The 16761-nt window shown below is 42.3% G+C and overlaps 1 protein-coding gene across 1 annotated transcript in view; it reads left to right on the forward strand.

Moving 5' to 3' along the window:
* XPC (XPC complex subunit, DNA damage recognition and repair factor) overlaps positions 1–16761 on the forward strand; it is a 1641424-nt gene that overhangs the window by 983646 nt on the left and 641017 nt on the right. The window contains exon 15 of the mRNA XM_044078598.1: positions 6573–6662. Within this exon, the coding sequence (XP_043934533.1) occupies positions 6573–6662 (90 nt within the window). The remainder of the gene's footprint in view (positions 1–6572; positions 6663–16761) is intronic.

Below are 16761 nucleotides of genomic sequence, written 5' to 3' on the forward strand. Positions count from 1 at the left end.
CTTTGGAAAGTAAACAATTTTCCAGTTGAACAAAAAACCATTAAAACATGGGTCTCCACAATGAACCATGTGGTGCATCTGTAAATGAACCATCTGGGATATCAACATTAAAAATTCTTCAATTAGGCCTGCAAATCTTGATTCTGGTTGTCATCTTGTACAGTCTGAAGGAAACATTAACAATAAGTGACTGTTACTAATAGGTTACTAATTTAACATAAATTTTGATGATTAATTAATGAATAGCGCTGGAATATTCCAGAAAACTACTTTTGTAGGTTGTTTATAATGTACTTGGATAGAAGACTATTAAACAGGGTCTCGATAATGAACCACTGGGAATATCAGTAAATGAACCATCTGGGATATCAGTATTGAAAGACCTCCATTTGGAGGCCTGCAGGTCTTGATTCTGCCTGTCGTCATAATGCAGTCAAGAGGAAGTGTTAACAGTAAGTGACTGCATTGCTGACAGATTACTTATTTAACATGAATATGATGATTAAGCAATGAATAGTTAGTTCTGTAGTAATCCAGAAAACTACTTTTGTAGGTTATCATCTGTCATGTAAGAAAGTGCAGTTGTGTACACTTACCAAAAAGGTAGATGTTCAAGTGTATTCACTGTTGCAGTCATCACACTTGGGTTATCCTGCTAGGGGTAGCCCTCAGTCGGCCCAAATACCAGAGACTTAGTATTTCTGCATCGGTTGCTGTCGCTTCAGGACTGGCATCAGGTCGTCAGTGGTATAAAAACAGGCAGCCAATGCCATTACATCAGTTTTTCTTGCCCCAAATGTCAGGAGCCCCCATATATATGGAGCTAAGTTATGGTGGAAAAACACCACCAGTAAAAAGTAAATACCAATAGCCCTGTAAGGAGTGAGGAAGAAAGAGAGAAAGAAAGACAAGGGGGCTGGAGGGTGGGAAACCAGGGACTGCAACAGTGAATACACTTGAACATCTACATTTATGGTAAGTGTACACAACTGTACTATGTTCTTCGTGTTTCACTGTTGCAGTCATCACACTTTGTTTGATTCACAAAGCTGAAGAATGGGTAGAGGCAGTCAAAAAAGAGTTGAGGCTGGCTAGTATGCCCTGCAGGACTGCGGATGCAAAACCCGCACTGGATTTGGAAATGATAGGCAAGTGGTAATGCTTGGTGAATGCGTGAACAGAACTCCCAAGCTGCAGCTTCCAGAATGTTCTTGGTAGGGACTCCTCTAAGAAAGGGTGTAGAGGTTGAAGTTGCCCTAGTGGAATGTGTTCTGACCCTCTGAGGGGGTGGTTTCCCATGGTGTTTGTAACAGAAATGGATACAGTGTGCTATCCATTTGGAAATTATTTTTTTGCTATGGCCTTGCCCTCTGCCCCTAGTGCAAAGCTGACTAATAACTGGTCAGATTTCCTAAAGGGCTTAGTCCTTTCAAGGTAGAATCTGAGCTGTCCGTGCACATCTAAAGAGTGCAGAATCCATTCCCCCTTATTTTGAGGATTAGGAAAAAAGGTGGGCAAATGGATAGATTGGTTGAGAGCCACACTGGATACCACTGTAGGCATGAAGGTGGGGTTAGTCCTGAGGGAGACCCTGTCAGCATGAAAAATAATGAAGGGTTCCACAGCCATAAGTGTTTGTAGCTCAAAAGCTTTTCTAGCTGAAGTGATGGCCAGAAGCAAGGCTATTTTCCAAGAGAGGAATTTTAATTTTGCTGACGCTGCAGGCTCAAAGGGGGGTAGTGTGAGCTTTTCCAACACAAAGTTAAGGTCCCAAGCAGGGGTAGGGGCTCTTCTTGGTCACCTTAAGTTGTTAGCCCCACTCAGGAACTGCTTGATGAGAAGGTGTGTGAAGAGAGGTGACTCAGTGCTGTAATGAGCAGAGATGGCAGAGGCATGAATCTTAATGGAAGAGAAGGATAGGCCCCTGTGGAATAGGTCTGCTAGGTAATCCAGGATGAGAGGTAAGGAGGGCTGTGCTGGATCCGCTCCTTTAGTATGGATCCAGGAACAATACCTTTTCCACTTGTCAGCATAGGATTTTCTTGTACTGGGTCGTCTGGCTTCATGTATGACATCCAGTACCTGCTTGTTTAGGCTGTCCACTGGAGGAGATGTCATGGAATTAGGCAGGCTGCAAGGTTCAGGGTCTGCAATTGCGGATGGAAGAACTGACCCACCTGCTGAGTCAGGAGAGTTGTGATCTGAGGGAGGTGCCATGGAGGCAACGGTGACAGACTGCGCAGTAGTGGATACCAATGTTGGCATGGCCAGTCTGGGGCAATCAGGATTGCCCTTGGTCTTTTCTCCCTTATCTTGAGTAATACTCTTGTAAGAAGAGGTAGAGGGGGAATTGCATAGATTGAGAGGTTTGCCCTCTGGAAGGGTAGATCATCCACTTTCAAGACCTTGCTGTGAGGTTCCCTGGTGCAGAATTGGCTGAGCTGGTGGTTGTAGGGGGAGGCAAATAGGTCCACCTTTGGGGTATCCCATTTCTGGGTCACGAGGATGAAAGTGTTGTGGTTTAATTGCCACTCATGTGGGTCTAGGAGATTTCTGCTCAACTTGTCTGCCAGAGAGGTTTGGTTGCCTGGCAGGAATTGAGCTTGCAGGTGAGTATGCATGGTTGAGACAGTGTTCTACAGGGTCATGGCTAGCCTGCAGCGTGGGTAAGAGTGGGTTCCCCCCTGCTTGTTGATGTACCACATCACTGTGGTGTTGTCTGTTTTGATTAGTAGAGGCCCTGGAGAGAGTAGGGATCTGAAAGCTGTCAGAGCATGCTGAACAGCTAACATTTATTTTTGGTCGATGTGCAGATGAATTTGATTTGGGCTCCAGTGGCCCTGAATGCACCTGCCATCCAGATGTGCACCCCAGGCATAGTCTGATGCATCTGTGGTTAGGGTTTGGGCGGCGTGGGTTTGTGTAAAGGGAAGTCCCTTGTTGTGGTTGCGTGCTGCTGCCCACCAAAGGAACTCTTTCCTTAGACACGGTATCATAGGTATGATAGTTTCCAGGTCCTGAGAATGTTGGCACCAAAGACTTTTTAAGTACCATTGAAGTTTCCTCATATGCAGTCTGGCATATGGAATTAGTAGAATGCAGGAGGCCATGAACCCTAGAGCTTGCAGGATTTTCCTTGCGGATAGCTGGGTTCTGGTGGCCATTTGAGAGAAGTAGCCTGTCAGTCTTGTTTTTCTGGAGTAAGGAATGCCATCTGGGATGCTGTGACCAAGCTTGCTCCTAGGAATACAATTTTTTGACTGGGAACTAGTTTGGATTTCTTTTCATTGATAGTGTACCCCAGGGAGGTTAGAAGGTCCTTTACAAAAGTCAGGTGCTGCAACAGCTTTTCCTGACTGCCTGAATCAGGCAATCGTCCAAGTAGGGGTAAATTTGAATATTTCTCTGTCTGCAATAGGCAATGGCTGGAGCCAGGCATTTTGTGAAAACTTTGGGAGCAGTGGATAATCTCAGAGAACTGATCATGCATAGATCCTGCCCTGAAACGTAGATATTTTCTGCAGGAGACCCTGATGGGGATGTGCAGATAGGCCTCCTTTAGGTCTAGGGCGGCTAACCAGGCATCTTTGGACAGCATAGGGAGAAGCTGCTGTAGGGTGAGCATTTTGAATTTTGGTACCACCAGGAAGGTGTTTAGAATGGAAAGATCTAAGAGTGGGTTCCAGGTACCCTCTTTTCTGGGTACCAAGAAAAGTCTGGAATAAAAACCTTGGCCTACCTGTTTTGCAGGAACAGGCTGAATTGCCCTTGTGGAGAATAAGGACTGAACTTGGTTTTGTGCCTCTGCCCACTAGTTTGGAGGAAGGTCTGGGAACCCTTTTGGGGTTGGCAGCATGTGGAAATAAAATTTGTACACCTGGGATACTATGTTGAGGACCCATCGATCATTGGTGATGGAGGTCCAGTTTTTTGCATGGTGGGTAAGTTTTCCTCCTAGGGGCATGAGCAATTGGGCAGAGGTGAGGGAGGAGTTGAGAAGTCATTGTGAATTCTTTCCATAAGGGGGTGGCTTAGCACTCCCTGTTTTTGAAGTGGAGGTACTCCATTGCTTAGATCTCTGCATACCCTGAGACTGTAGTCCGGGGAGTCTGTTTCCCCTAGGTGTAGTTTGAGGTGGCCTTGAGGGGGCTGGAAAGAACCAATGTTTTGAGGGGCAATGCCTACTGAATCTTGGAGGCTGCACTTGCAAAAAATCTTTGACTTTCTGCAGAGACTTAGCTTTTTCTTCCATCTTCTTTAAAACCTCTTCTGCTTTGGTGCCAAACAGATTGCCCTTGATCAGATGTGCGTCCAATAATTTTGATTTGACATGGTCTGGCAAGGTCTGCTCCTTAAGCCAGGCATGCCTTCTAAGTACGGAGACTGTGGCTGCTGCCCTGCAAGATGCTTCTAGGGCGTCAAACCCACATCGCAAGGTATGTTTGCTGACTTGGCTTGCAGAGTGCATAAACTCTTGTAATTCTTTATTTTCTGCACAGTCAGGGAAGGTAGATACTTTTTGCTTAATAAGTTCCATAGTATGTTGCTGGTATTTCAGCATGTGGAATTGACAATTTAATGCTCTAATGGCAAGAGTTGCAGAGGTGTATACTTTTTTACCCCATCTGTCTAATGCTTGGGAATTCCTGTCCGAGGGGGTGGGATTCTTAGCTGCAATTGCTTTTATTCCTTTAGGTCCTTGGGAGATGACCTCTGGGTCAACAGTAGGATTTTTGAAAGGAAATTTGTGCGAGTCAGGGACTCTGTAGTACCAGCCGGGGGTAAAGTATCAGGAGTTAGACTGGACTCCATAAAGACATCATCCACAACATCTAGAACAGGAGGAATAGCTAAGGGTCTGTGCTGTTGTAAGTCTAAAAATTCCCTGAGTCTCTTTTTGGACTGAGGGTAATCCTGGCATTCCCAGTGGAAATGCTCTTTTAAAGTATGTAGGGTTTCACTAAAAGAAAAATCCTCTGGAGGGGAGGCAGAAGGAATGGATTCCTCTGCATCTGAATCCTCATAGACAGATAAGGGCATATCATCATAATCAGAAACCTCAGAGTTGTTGGACTCTTGGTCAGATGAAGCTGCTGGGGACAAGTCTCTTTTTCTTTTAGCAGGGGAAGGCTGGCTTCCCCTAATCAACATGATCAGGTCTTCCACTATTTTAAGCATCTGTGATTGTGGCAAGGAAGTAGGCGCTTGAGTTTGGGTCGTCATTTTTTTAGGCGTTGCTCGTACTCTTGGCCTTAGAAACTCTGTAGTTTTAGAAAGAACTGAAGACACAAGGAAGTAGTCAGTTTTTGTCGAATATCGGTAGAATGAAGAACTTCCTCAGAAGCCGGTGCCTGCACAGCGGCTCCGGACCCATCCAAGGTAGAGACATCTGCAGGTTCCATAGTCAAAGAAGAGTCTCACGGCATACCGGACTCTGAACGGTCTCGATACAGGCCTGCAAATCCATCGAAGCAGGCATCAGGAGTTGCGAAAGCGCCTCACCGAGTACCAGCGAACTGGTGACTAGCTTAATGGAAGTGTCGTCGGCAGTTTTGGACCTGTGCGTCTGTCTCTGTCTTTATCTGTATGTTTTTTTTCGGAAGATTGGTAGTCGGATGGTCTGAGGAAGTTTGTGTTAATACACAGACGAAAAGCGCTTTACAAAAATAAATTTTGTTTCTAGTTATCTCTTGCGTGCCTCCTGAGGTTTCTGACCAGCTGTGTGTGTTATAATTAGGATGGCTTACCGAAGCCATTTTGGAATACAGAGATCTAAAACAAAAGTATTTAGCTACAATAAGGGCCTGACGACAAATAGTTTGGGCGTTGAACAAAGCACAAAACTGGCAGCGAGGTACGTCTTGGTCTGAGCCTAAACTGGTGACGCAGTAAGAATGGAAATCTCCGTGTGGTATTTGCTTTCCACAGGCGAGACAATTATTAACGTTTTCTGACATCAGTTAGAACAAGAAAAAAAGGATCCCCAACAGGGTACTTAGCTTTAGGAGACTTCAAGATGATTCAATTTCGGAAACGAAAACTTGGGTAACGCCCGACTGACACTCGTGTGAACTGCTTCTGCTTCGGGCTCCTCGGCAAGAAAGAGTGATGTAATGGCATTGGCTGCCTGTTTTTATACCAGTGTTGACCTGACATCAGTCCTGAAGTGACAGCAACCGATGCAGAAATACTACGTCTCTGGTATTCGGGCCAACTGAGGGTTACCCCTGGTAGGATAACCCAAGTGTGATGACTGCAACAGTGAAACACGAAGAACATCCTGAACAAACACAAAACACACTATGCTGTGATAACTTGACCTCTTCTTAAAAAAACATGCTGATGTATTATGTAATGTACAGGTCCTGTCACAGGTGATTTCTTCTCTTGTTATCCAGAGCTTCTAAGAACTTTTTGCTTATGGAAGAACAATAGATGCATTGAAGTTAGAAGTTAAGATTGATTGTATGTGTCAACATGAGTATTTAGAAAACATTTATTTGCTAATTTCTGAAATCTCAACACATTTTGTGTAAAGTGCTCTTTCCTAAAATGTTTGTTTTTGCACCTAGAAACGTGAGAAGCGAGTTCTTGCAAATTGGAAGCTCCTTGTGAAAGGTTTGCTTATAAGAGAGCGTCTGAAGCAGCGCTATGGCAATAAGGTAGTACATTGTGCTAATGTTCTGCATTGTAGCTTCATCTCTGTTGGTATGACTGTACATTGCAAAGCTTTATTGGATAAATAAAAAGAGCAACAAATGCAGCCACTGTAGATAAACTTCACCTTCTCCAAGAATGTGGAACCATAAGCATAAGTGGAAAAAATGGAGAACGGAGAGACCACAGCATAAAACCAACGATTTATTCAAATCCAAAAATTCAACAGGTACCAACAGTAAGCCCTTTCACATCCAACTGATGCTTCTTCAGACTTCATTCAAACAAAACATTCACTCCATTTAAATACATCATCAATTAGATTAATTAAGTAATCAATTAACCAATTTCTGATCTTAAAGGTAAAATCCTTTAAAACATAATAAATATGCAAAACATACATCTATAGGAGCATGAATATAAAAAATATATAAATCTTTTAAAAGTTACTTAAGCCTTCTAGCGGCAAGTAAAGGTTATATAGAGGCCCGCTCATTAAGACCAGGGCACTTATCGGCCTGTAGCTTAACTATCCAATACAGTTCTTTTTGTTCAGTAACATTTTTCTTGTCTCCTAACCTTAAGCCACATTCTACCCTACAAATGACTAAAAATTGAAAGGTGTGTTCTATTGACCCTTATATGTTTAGCTAATGCACTTCTTTCGATATCATCATTACGGATAGCCGAAAGATGTTCCCTAACTCTATCACGAAGTGACCTATTCGTCATACCTGCATAAAATAATGAGCAGTCATTACAAACTGCTAAATATATCAAATCATTAGTGGTGCATGTGGCCTTAACTTTAAATTCATATCTAATGCCAGTAATGGGGTGTATGAAAATGTTGTCCATGCTCAAAGCTTTACATATACTACACTTGCCACAAGATACTAAGTATGGTTGAACTACTAGCTTATCCTGCAGATGTTGTTTATTCGTGCTGCACAACAATCTCTTTAGATTCTTTTTATTTTTATATTTAAAGTGTGGTTTATCTCCCACAAACTCTTTAATTTGTGCATCAGATTCCAGAATGGACCAATTCCGTTTCACAACATCCCTTACAACATCAATATTACTAGAGTATTGAAGACTTAAAAATGTCCTATTCAAATTATATTTACCTTTTTTATTATTATTATTATTATTATTATTATTATTATTATTACTAACAATCCTAGTTTCCAAGTCAATATCACTCATATATGGTTTGGCTTTTGTACTTCTTAAATTTTTAACATACCAAGGTTATAATCAATTTCTTCCAACTTATATTTACGTTCAACCAACTCACCCCTAAAGGTGTCCAGGTCATTCATAAAAGTTCTGTCGTTAGTATTTAACCTGGATATCCTCATTCCTTGTCCCTTTTTATATTTCCATACACGTGTGCAGGATGCATGCTATCTCGATATAAGATGCTATTTCTTCGACATGTTTTTCTATACAAAGTGGTAGAAAAAACACCATTGTGATCTTTCATAATGGCAACATCTAGAAAATCTATCATTGTTTTGGAGGCCTTCAATGTAAACTTCAAAAAACTTGTACTGCCATTCAAATAATCTACAAATTGCATCAACTGCATATATGATCCAGTCCAAATTAAAAAAAGATCATCTACAAAACATTTATATAAATAAACATGTGACTTATAGATATCATTCATCAAAATTGCCTTCTCTTTCCATTGTGCCAGCACAATATTCGCGTAACTGTTGGCACAGGGTGTGCCCATCACAACTCCTACCTGTTGCAGATAGTATTTCCCTTTAAATAGCATCACATTATTTTCCAATATAATTTCAAGTAGCATACATATTAGATCAATTTGCATTGCACCATATGTACTATTATTCTCTAAGTACACTTTTACTGCCTCAATACCATAAATATGGGGTATAACTGTAAATAAAAAATTTACATCTAAAGTTACCAGCCAGCTTTCCTTCAACATACTCTGATTATTCACAGTAACAGACGATAAATCACATAACAATTGTTTGCTATCCTTTAAAACCTGCTCAGACCTATCAACCACAGGCCTTAACTACTTCTCAACAAAAACTGATAATGGATGGGTAACCCACCCTCTACCAGACACAATCGGCCTTAGTGGGGGGTTGCTGGGATTTTTATGCAGCTTGGGTTGGCCCTGAATTAAAGGTATAAGTGGATGCAAAATCGGGAAATATTCCAATAATTGCTTGGAAATTATATGACTTAAAAAACAGTCATTCAATGTGCTGAAAACATGACTACAAATCAAATCTATATCTGATAATGTTACATTCTTATAAGTTAGTACATCATTTAGCATGTCGTTCATTGCCTTCTCATAATACGTAGTATCCAGAATCACAATCCCCCTCCCTTATCAGCTGGTCTGATGCATATGGAGTCATAGTTCTGCAGTGCTCGTAGAGCTTTAAACTCACTCGCTGTTAAGTTATGAAATTTTCCTTTTATGTTTTTTCCACCTTGCATAAAAATAGACATCAAATCATTCTCACACTCATTACAGAAGGTTTCTAAAGATGCATTAAGCACAGGTACAAACGTACTAGGTTTTTTAAATTTATCATTACCAACAGAACTATCAGAGCCAAACATGACTTTTAATATCACATTTTGAGCAAAAGTTTTTATGTCCAAAACAGTGTCTACATACTGTGTATCAGCAAATGGAATGAAAGTTAGTCCGCGCTGAAGTAGAGACTGTTCATACAGCGTTAGCAGACGCTGAGACAAATTAAAGACCAAAGTGTCTGTCTGTTTTTGTTGTTCCCACATCCTCTTTATCATACGATTCGAAGTTCTTTCCTGTGAGGGCAGCCTTCGCTTCCTTCCTCGACTCACCGAACGACCCCCTCCTGGACCATTCCAGCTTGCGAATAGGTAAAGGGGGGGGGGGGCAGAGAATCCACAGAACTAGAAGTGGTAATTGGTATCGACTCTTTTCTTCGGACAACAGGTTCTAATGCATGGGAGTCTTTTAATATTGCAGGAGTCACCATAAAATTATCAAGACTGTTCATGTTGGACCCATCGACAAATGTGTTATTTACTTTAGTAGCTTCTACCAAAACATTTTTTGATTTATCAGCCGATTCTGTAACAGTTAGGTTATCACATTTGACAGATGATTCTTTACTATAGGAGCTATGTACCATATTTTCAGTATTATTATCATAGCGCCTGGGCCAAGTAAAGACATTACCGGCCCGAAAATCTTTTAAGTTCCTGTCCATCTTTTTCTTCTTTTGACTGATTAACTGTTGCTCAAAAAAGTTTATGCTGTCACAAAGTCTATTGATGGCTTTATCAAATATACTTGCAGGGACCAATTCTTGCAACTGTTGCTGCTTTAATTGTATGTTCTTTAATAGTATATCCTCAGTAGGTTTATGGAACTCAATCAAGAGTTCCATATATTTCAAGCTAGTCTCCAAATTGATCCTTTGCCAGCATTTTAACAATTCTGGATAACTTTCACCTGATGTCGGCATGGTTAAAACTCTTAATTCTCTTGGGACTACACGCTGTGACAGGCAGGCTTCAAAATGTAGCCGCTGCCATTGTAAGCGTTTAAATTTGTTTATTTCATTTTCTAATTCATGCAGCTTATTAATGAACAATTTCTCATCATAGCTGAATTTCCCATCAATCATTAATTCTTCAGAAGGTTCATACAACAATAATAAGTTAGTATCACATTGCAACAAATTATTTAATTTGTTTGTAACAGTTACCTCAGGATATACATTGTTGAGCGGCTCATTCATTCTGCCTTCAGCCATGTCCCACAGGGCTAGCACAAACTGTATCAATAGATAAAAAGATCAACAAATGCAGCCACTGTAGATAAACTTCACCTTCTCCAAGAATGTGGAACAATAAGCATAAATGGAAAAAATGGAGAATGGAGAGACCACAGCATAAAACCAACGATTTATTCAAATCCAAATATTCAACAGGTACCAACAGTAAGCACTTTCACATCCAACTGATGCTTCTTCAGACTTCATTCAAACAAAACATTCACTCCATTTAAATACATCATCAATTAGATGAATTAAGTAACCAATTAACCAATTTCTGATCTTAAAGGTAAAATCCTTTAAAACATAATAAATATGCAAAACATACATCTATATGAGCATAAATATAAAAAATATATAAATCTTTTAAAAGTTACTTAAGCCTTCTAGCGGCAAGTAAAGGTTTTATAGAGGCCCGCTCATTAAGACCAGGGCACTTATCGGCCTGTAGCTTAACTATCCAATACAGTTCTTTTTGTTCAGTAAAATTTTTCTTATCTCCTAACCTTAAGCCGCATTCTACCCTACAAATGACTAAAAATTGAAAGGTATGTGTTCTATTGACCCTTATATGTTTAGCTAATGCACATGTTCATTGTGTTTCACTGTTGCAGTCATTACTCTTGGGTTATCCTGCTGGCAGGCGACCCGCGGTCGGCCAGAATTCCAAAGTCTAGGTCCAGCGTTGGTTGCTGTCGCCTCTTCCCAGTCGTCAAGTGCGCCAGGGGTATAAAAGATACGGCCGACGCCATTTTCTTCAGTCTTTCTTGCCACGCAGTGCCCGAAGCAAAAGCAGTTCGCAAGTGCTGGTCGGCCGACTCCTGAGATTTTCGCAGACGAATTTCAGATCCGAAGTCTTCATTAAAGCTAAGTACCCTGTTGGGGAAACTTTTTTCTTGCTCCAGACCGACGTCAGAAAAAGTTAACAATTGTATTTCTTGTGGGAAGCAAATACATAATAAGGATTATCACTCTTGGTGTATTCCTTGCCTAGGCCCTGATCATAACGTTGCTAGCTGTCGTTTTTGTGCTAGATTCAACAAACGCACTATTAAGCCTTGCTTTGTTTTTGCTTATCATTACTTTGGCCGAAAATTCAATTACATAATGCCGTCGGAACAACCGACAACCGGTGTTGCTAAAAAACGCAAGGAAAAAGAGAAGGACAGGCATCCGAGATCCAAAACCGACGACGAGGCTTCTGCTAAGCCAGTCGCCGGTTCGCCAGTTCTCAGTGAGGCGCTTTTGCAGCCCCTGACACCCGCTACCTCAGAGCCACAGGCTGCTGACGACTCCCACATGGAGCCAGCTAGGCCTCTGGATCCTCAAGGTATTGGACACTCGGAAATCTTTCCCTCAGATGGGTCCGGAGCCACTGAGCAGGCATAGGCTTCTGAGGGTGTTTTCAGACCTACACAGTTATATGTAAAGCCTACTTCAGCTTCAAAAGCAAAGACTACAGCAGCTTTAGAGACAAATAAACAAGTACAGCATTCTTCAGAACAGACTTCCATGCCTAAAAAACAGATGCTCAAAATGGCCGAAGACCTTATTACCTTGATCGGGGGTTCCCATCCCCCTCCTAACAAAAGGCCTAGGCAAGAGACAGACTATGACTCTTCAGATCAGGTTTCCATTTCCTCTGACTCCTCTTCTGTACAGTAATACTCTCTTCCTCCCTATGAGGATTCTGATGCTGAAGAATCCATTCCTTCAGCCTCTCCTCCTGGGGATTTTTCTTTTGGGGAAACCCTGCATACCATGAGGGAACACTTCCACTGGGAGAGCCAAGATTACTCAGAATCAAAGAAAAGGCTCAGAGATTTTCTTTTACTTCCTCAGCACAAGCCTCTTGCTATTCCCCCTGTGCTAGACATTGTAGATGTATTCTCAGAGTCCGGCCTTTCTCCAGATTCCTTACCTCCAGCTCCTGTTAAGCCAGACAGGTATTACAGGGTTCCTGATTCTCTTAAATTTCTTTATAAAAACCCTACTGCTGACCCAGAAACTATTTCTCAGGGTCCCAAGGGGGTTAAGGCTGCTACTGCTAAAAACCCTGTCCCTTCTGACAGGGACTCAAGGGCACTAGACAGATGGGGAAAAAAAGTTTCCACTTCTGCTACTTTGGCTGTGAGGGCTTTAAATTGTCAATTTCATATGATTAAATATCAGCAATATTTAATGTCACTGTTGAAACAGAAAATGTTGACTAATTCTGATTGTACAGAAAATAAGGAAATACAGGATTTATTGCATGCAACTGAACAAGTGGGAAGGCATACATTGCAATGTGGTTTTGACTCTCTGGAGGCCTCCTGCAGGGCCGCAGTTACGGGTTCTGTCATTAGGAGGCATGCTTGGTTAAAGGAACAAAATCTGACTGATCATGTTAAAGCAAAATTATTAGATGCTCCATTACAGCATGATACTTTATTTGGTGTTAAAGCAGAGGAGGTGTTGAAGAAAATGGAGGACAAAGCGAAATCTATGCAAACAGTAAAGGATTTCTTACAGGTGCAGCCACCAAAATTTAGCAGGAACTGGCCTACAAAGAATTGGTCCTTTCCAGTGTCGGACAGGCCACAAAGAGGCAGATACAGACGTCCCAGAGGCAGATCCCAGCCCCAGGGCTCATACAGGCCAAAACAGTGGGGTGCTTCTTCCTCCAAAACTGGAGAAGACAAAGCACAGCCATACAGGAAACAGTCCCAATGACTTGCTTCGGCCAGCACCAAGCACGTATCTTCTTGCAGCCTTCTTAGGGGGAAAACTAGCACTTTTCTCTCAAAATTGGCACATGATCAGCCAGGACAAATGGGTGTTGAATATAGTGTCCCAGGGCTACAGGTTCCACTTTCACACCCTGCCGAAGGCAAAAGGTATGCCAAACCTGCCACACAATCAATGGGCAGAGGCACAAAAACAAGTTTCGAGCCTTATGCAAATCAGGGCCATTCAGCAAGTACCACAACAAGAACAGGGACAAGGATTTTACTCAAGACTTTTCTTAGTCCCCAGAAAGGACAAAACCTGGAGACCAATACTGGACCTGTCTGTTCTAAACACGTTTCTGGACGTTCCAAAATTCAAAATGTTAACTCTGCAGCAGCTTCTGCCCATGCTGGGCAAGAAGGCTTGGCTTGTAACTTTGGACTTAAAAGAGGCATACCTGCATATACCAATCAGACAATCTTGCAGAAGATACCTCAGATTCATAGCTGGCTCAATGCACTACCAATTCTCTGCACTGCCCTTTGGTTTATCTACTGCGCCCAGGTGTCTTCACAAAATGCCTGGCACCAGTAATTGCAATTTGCAGACAAAGAGGAATTCAAATTTATCCCTACTTGGACGACTGCCTTATGCAAGCAGAGAACAAGGACACTCTACTAAAGCATCTGTCGTTCGTAAAAAGATTATTAATTTGCCTAGGGTACACAATAAACAAAAAGAAATCGAAACTAGTACCCTCTCAAGAGATAATATTCCTGGGTGCAAGCTCATATACAACTGCCCAGATGGCTTATTTCACACCAGACAAAGGCAACTAACTTCTTACTTCAAAATGTTGGCAGCAAAGACCCAGTTATCTGCAAGAAAAATTCTGCAGGCTTTGGGCTTCATGGCATCCTGCATACTGCTAATTCCATATGCCAGACTGCATATGAGGAAACTTCAATGGTACCTAAAAAGTGTCTGGACTCACCATTGTCAAAACCTGGAAGCATTAATTACCCTCATTCCTTGCCTGCAACAGGAGTTTTGATGGTGGGCTCATGCCTGTCACCTCAACAAGGGACAGCCTTTCACTCTACCCACAGCCAGGCAGACAATAACAACAGATGCATCAGACTATGCCTGGGGAGCACACATGGCAGGAAAATGTATTCAGGGCACATGACCCACAAGCCACATGCATCTACATATCAATCAAAAAGAGATGCTAGCTGTTCAGAATGCCCTGACAGCCTTCAAGGATTTACTCCATCCTGGACAACTACTGATAAGGATAAACAATACTACAGTCATGTGGTACATAAACAAGCAGGGAAGCACACATTCGTACCCCCTCTGCAGGCAAGCCATGACTTTATGGAACACAGCATTGACTTATCAAGTACACCTGCAAGCACAATTCGTGCCAGGAAAGAACAATACTCTGGCAGACGAACTAAGCAGAAACCTTACGGATCCCCACAAATGGAAACTGGATCCACTAGTCTTCAGCATGATAAAGGAATGGGGATGCCCAGTCATAGATCTATTTGCCTCCCCTCACAACTGCCAACTACAGAAATTCTGCACAAGGACTTATCACAAGCAAGCATGGAAAGTGGGTGCTCTATCATTCAGCTGGTAAAGTCTAACAGTATATGCCTTTCCTCCTCTGCCTCTCCTCCCCAAGGTACTCCTAAAGGTTAGACAAGAGAAGCCACGAATGATCCTGATTGCCCCAGACTGGCCACGCCAGCACTGGTACCCAATCCTAAAACACTTGTCTCAAGGCCCAGCCTGGACACTGCCTCTTATTCCTCACTTACTGACCCAGCGAAACAGTCAGATTCTGCACAGCCAACTCAGGACCCTAAATCTGGCAGCACGGCGGATAATGTAACCATTCAAAACACTCCTGTTTCTAAAGCAGCCATGGTCTCAAGCTAAATGCAAAAAAATGTGTAGTAATCCCCTTTGGAAAAAACTGAGTACCCTACAACATAGGAGGTAACCCCCTGAAATCTGAAGAAGAAATAAGGGATCTAGGGATCCAAGTAGATAGTCAGCTTTCCTTTGATAACCATGTTGCCAAAGTGGTTAGAAAATCCTTCTATGTGACCCATCTGATCACGAAAGGTTTCGCATCAAGATCTAAGGATGTAATGGTGCCCCTCTACTCTTCCCTCATCAGACCCATTATTGAGTACAATGCACCAATTGGAATGTACCTGGCTAGACATCACCAGCAGCAGGAGACATCACAGAGGTACCTAACCAAGAGGATTACTGGCCTCAAACAGTTGCCCTATGCAGCACGATTGAAAAAGCTAAGACTGTTCTCTGTTGCATATCGCTATCTCAGAGGCGATCTCTGTCTAACTTACAGAGCCATGTCCAACCCAGAATTGTTGAACATGCTCCATCTTAGCAAATCCAAATCTACTCGAGCTATACGCTCTAGGGATATAAACCTCAACACAACAATGAATAGAACATGCTGGAGGGATAGATTCCCTTCGCAGAGACTTCCCTTACTATGGAAAAGGGTCCCGATCAAGAGGAACCTTGATGAGTGAATGGGTAACAGAAAGTTCACACCGGGGATCACACCAACAGCACTACTAGATAGGGGCTAAGGGTACTAGCTGCTAGTACAAGGGTCTAGGGAACTACTAAAGGGACGGTGAATACCGCACAATGTGGCTGGGCTAATATATGCCTTCGGGCAGATAGCCCAGTACCAACCTATGAACCTATGTTATTTTGGAGGCCAGGAGGCCCAGTACCAGAAAATCTTATGCAGACAAATGGAAAAGATTCTGTGCTTGGAACCAGGCACAAGGACTTGACACATCTGTACCAAATATTCCTCAGATTTTACAATACCTAACTGAGATGCTGGACAAAGGCCTATCCTTTTCATCAATTAAAATTCATGCCTCAGCCATTTCAGCTCATTACAATATGGAACCTCCTATTTTTCCCCATCCATTGATAAGGCAGTACCTCAGAGGGGCCAAAAACATAAGACCTCCTAGGAGAGCCCCAATACCTGCATGGGACCTCAATTATGTCTTGGAAAAACTCACACTGCCGCCTTTTTGAGCCAGCCAATACAGCTGATAAAAAGTTCTTATCTTGGAAAACAGCTCTGCTCCTAGCAATAACACGAGTTTCAGAGTTACAGGCACTCATGGCCGTGGAACCTTTCATCATTTTCCACCCAGACAGGGTTTCTCTAAGAATGAACCCTACATTTATGCCTAAGGTAGTGTCCAGTGAGGACCTCAACCAAACTATTCTCCTGCCTACCTTTTATTCCAAACCCACAAAATAAGGGTGAGAGACTTCTGCATTCTTTGGACATACACAGACAACTATGCTTCTACTTGGACAGAACTAATGCTTTCAGAAAAACTGAGCAACTTCTAGTGGCATATGCTGCAGCATCTCAAGGAAAGCCTATCTCAAAACAGACTATTTCAAAATGGATAGGCCACTGCATTCATTTCTGCTACTCACAACATGGCAAATCAGTGCCCAAGGCCATTTAAAAAAACCC

The sequence above is a fragment of the Protopterus annectens genome, chromosome 7.part1 (assembly GCF_019279795.1).
Source record: "Protopterus annectens isolate FY-2018-M chromosome 7.part1, PAN1.0, whole genome shotgun sequence".
NCBI lineage: Eukaryota > Metazoa > Chordata > Ceratodontiformes > Protopteridae > Protopterus > Protopterus annectens.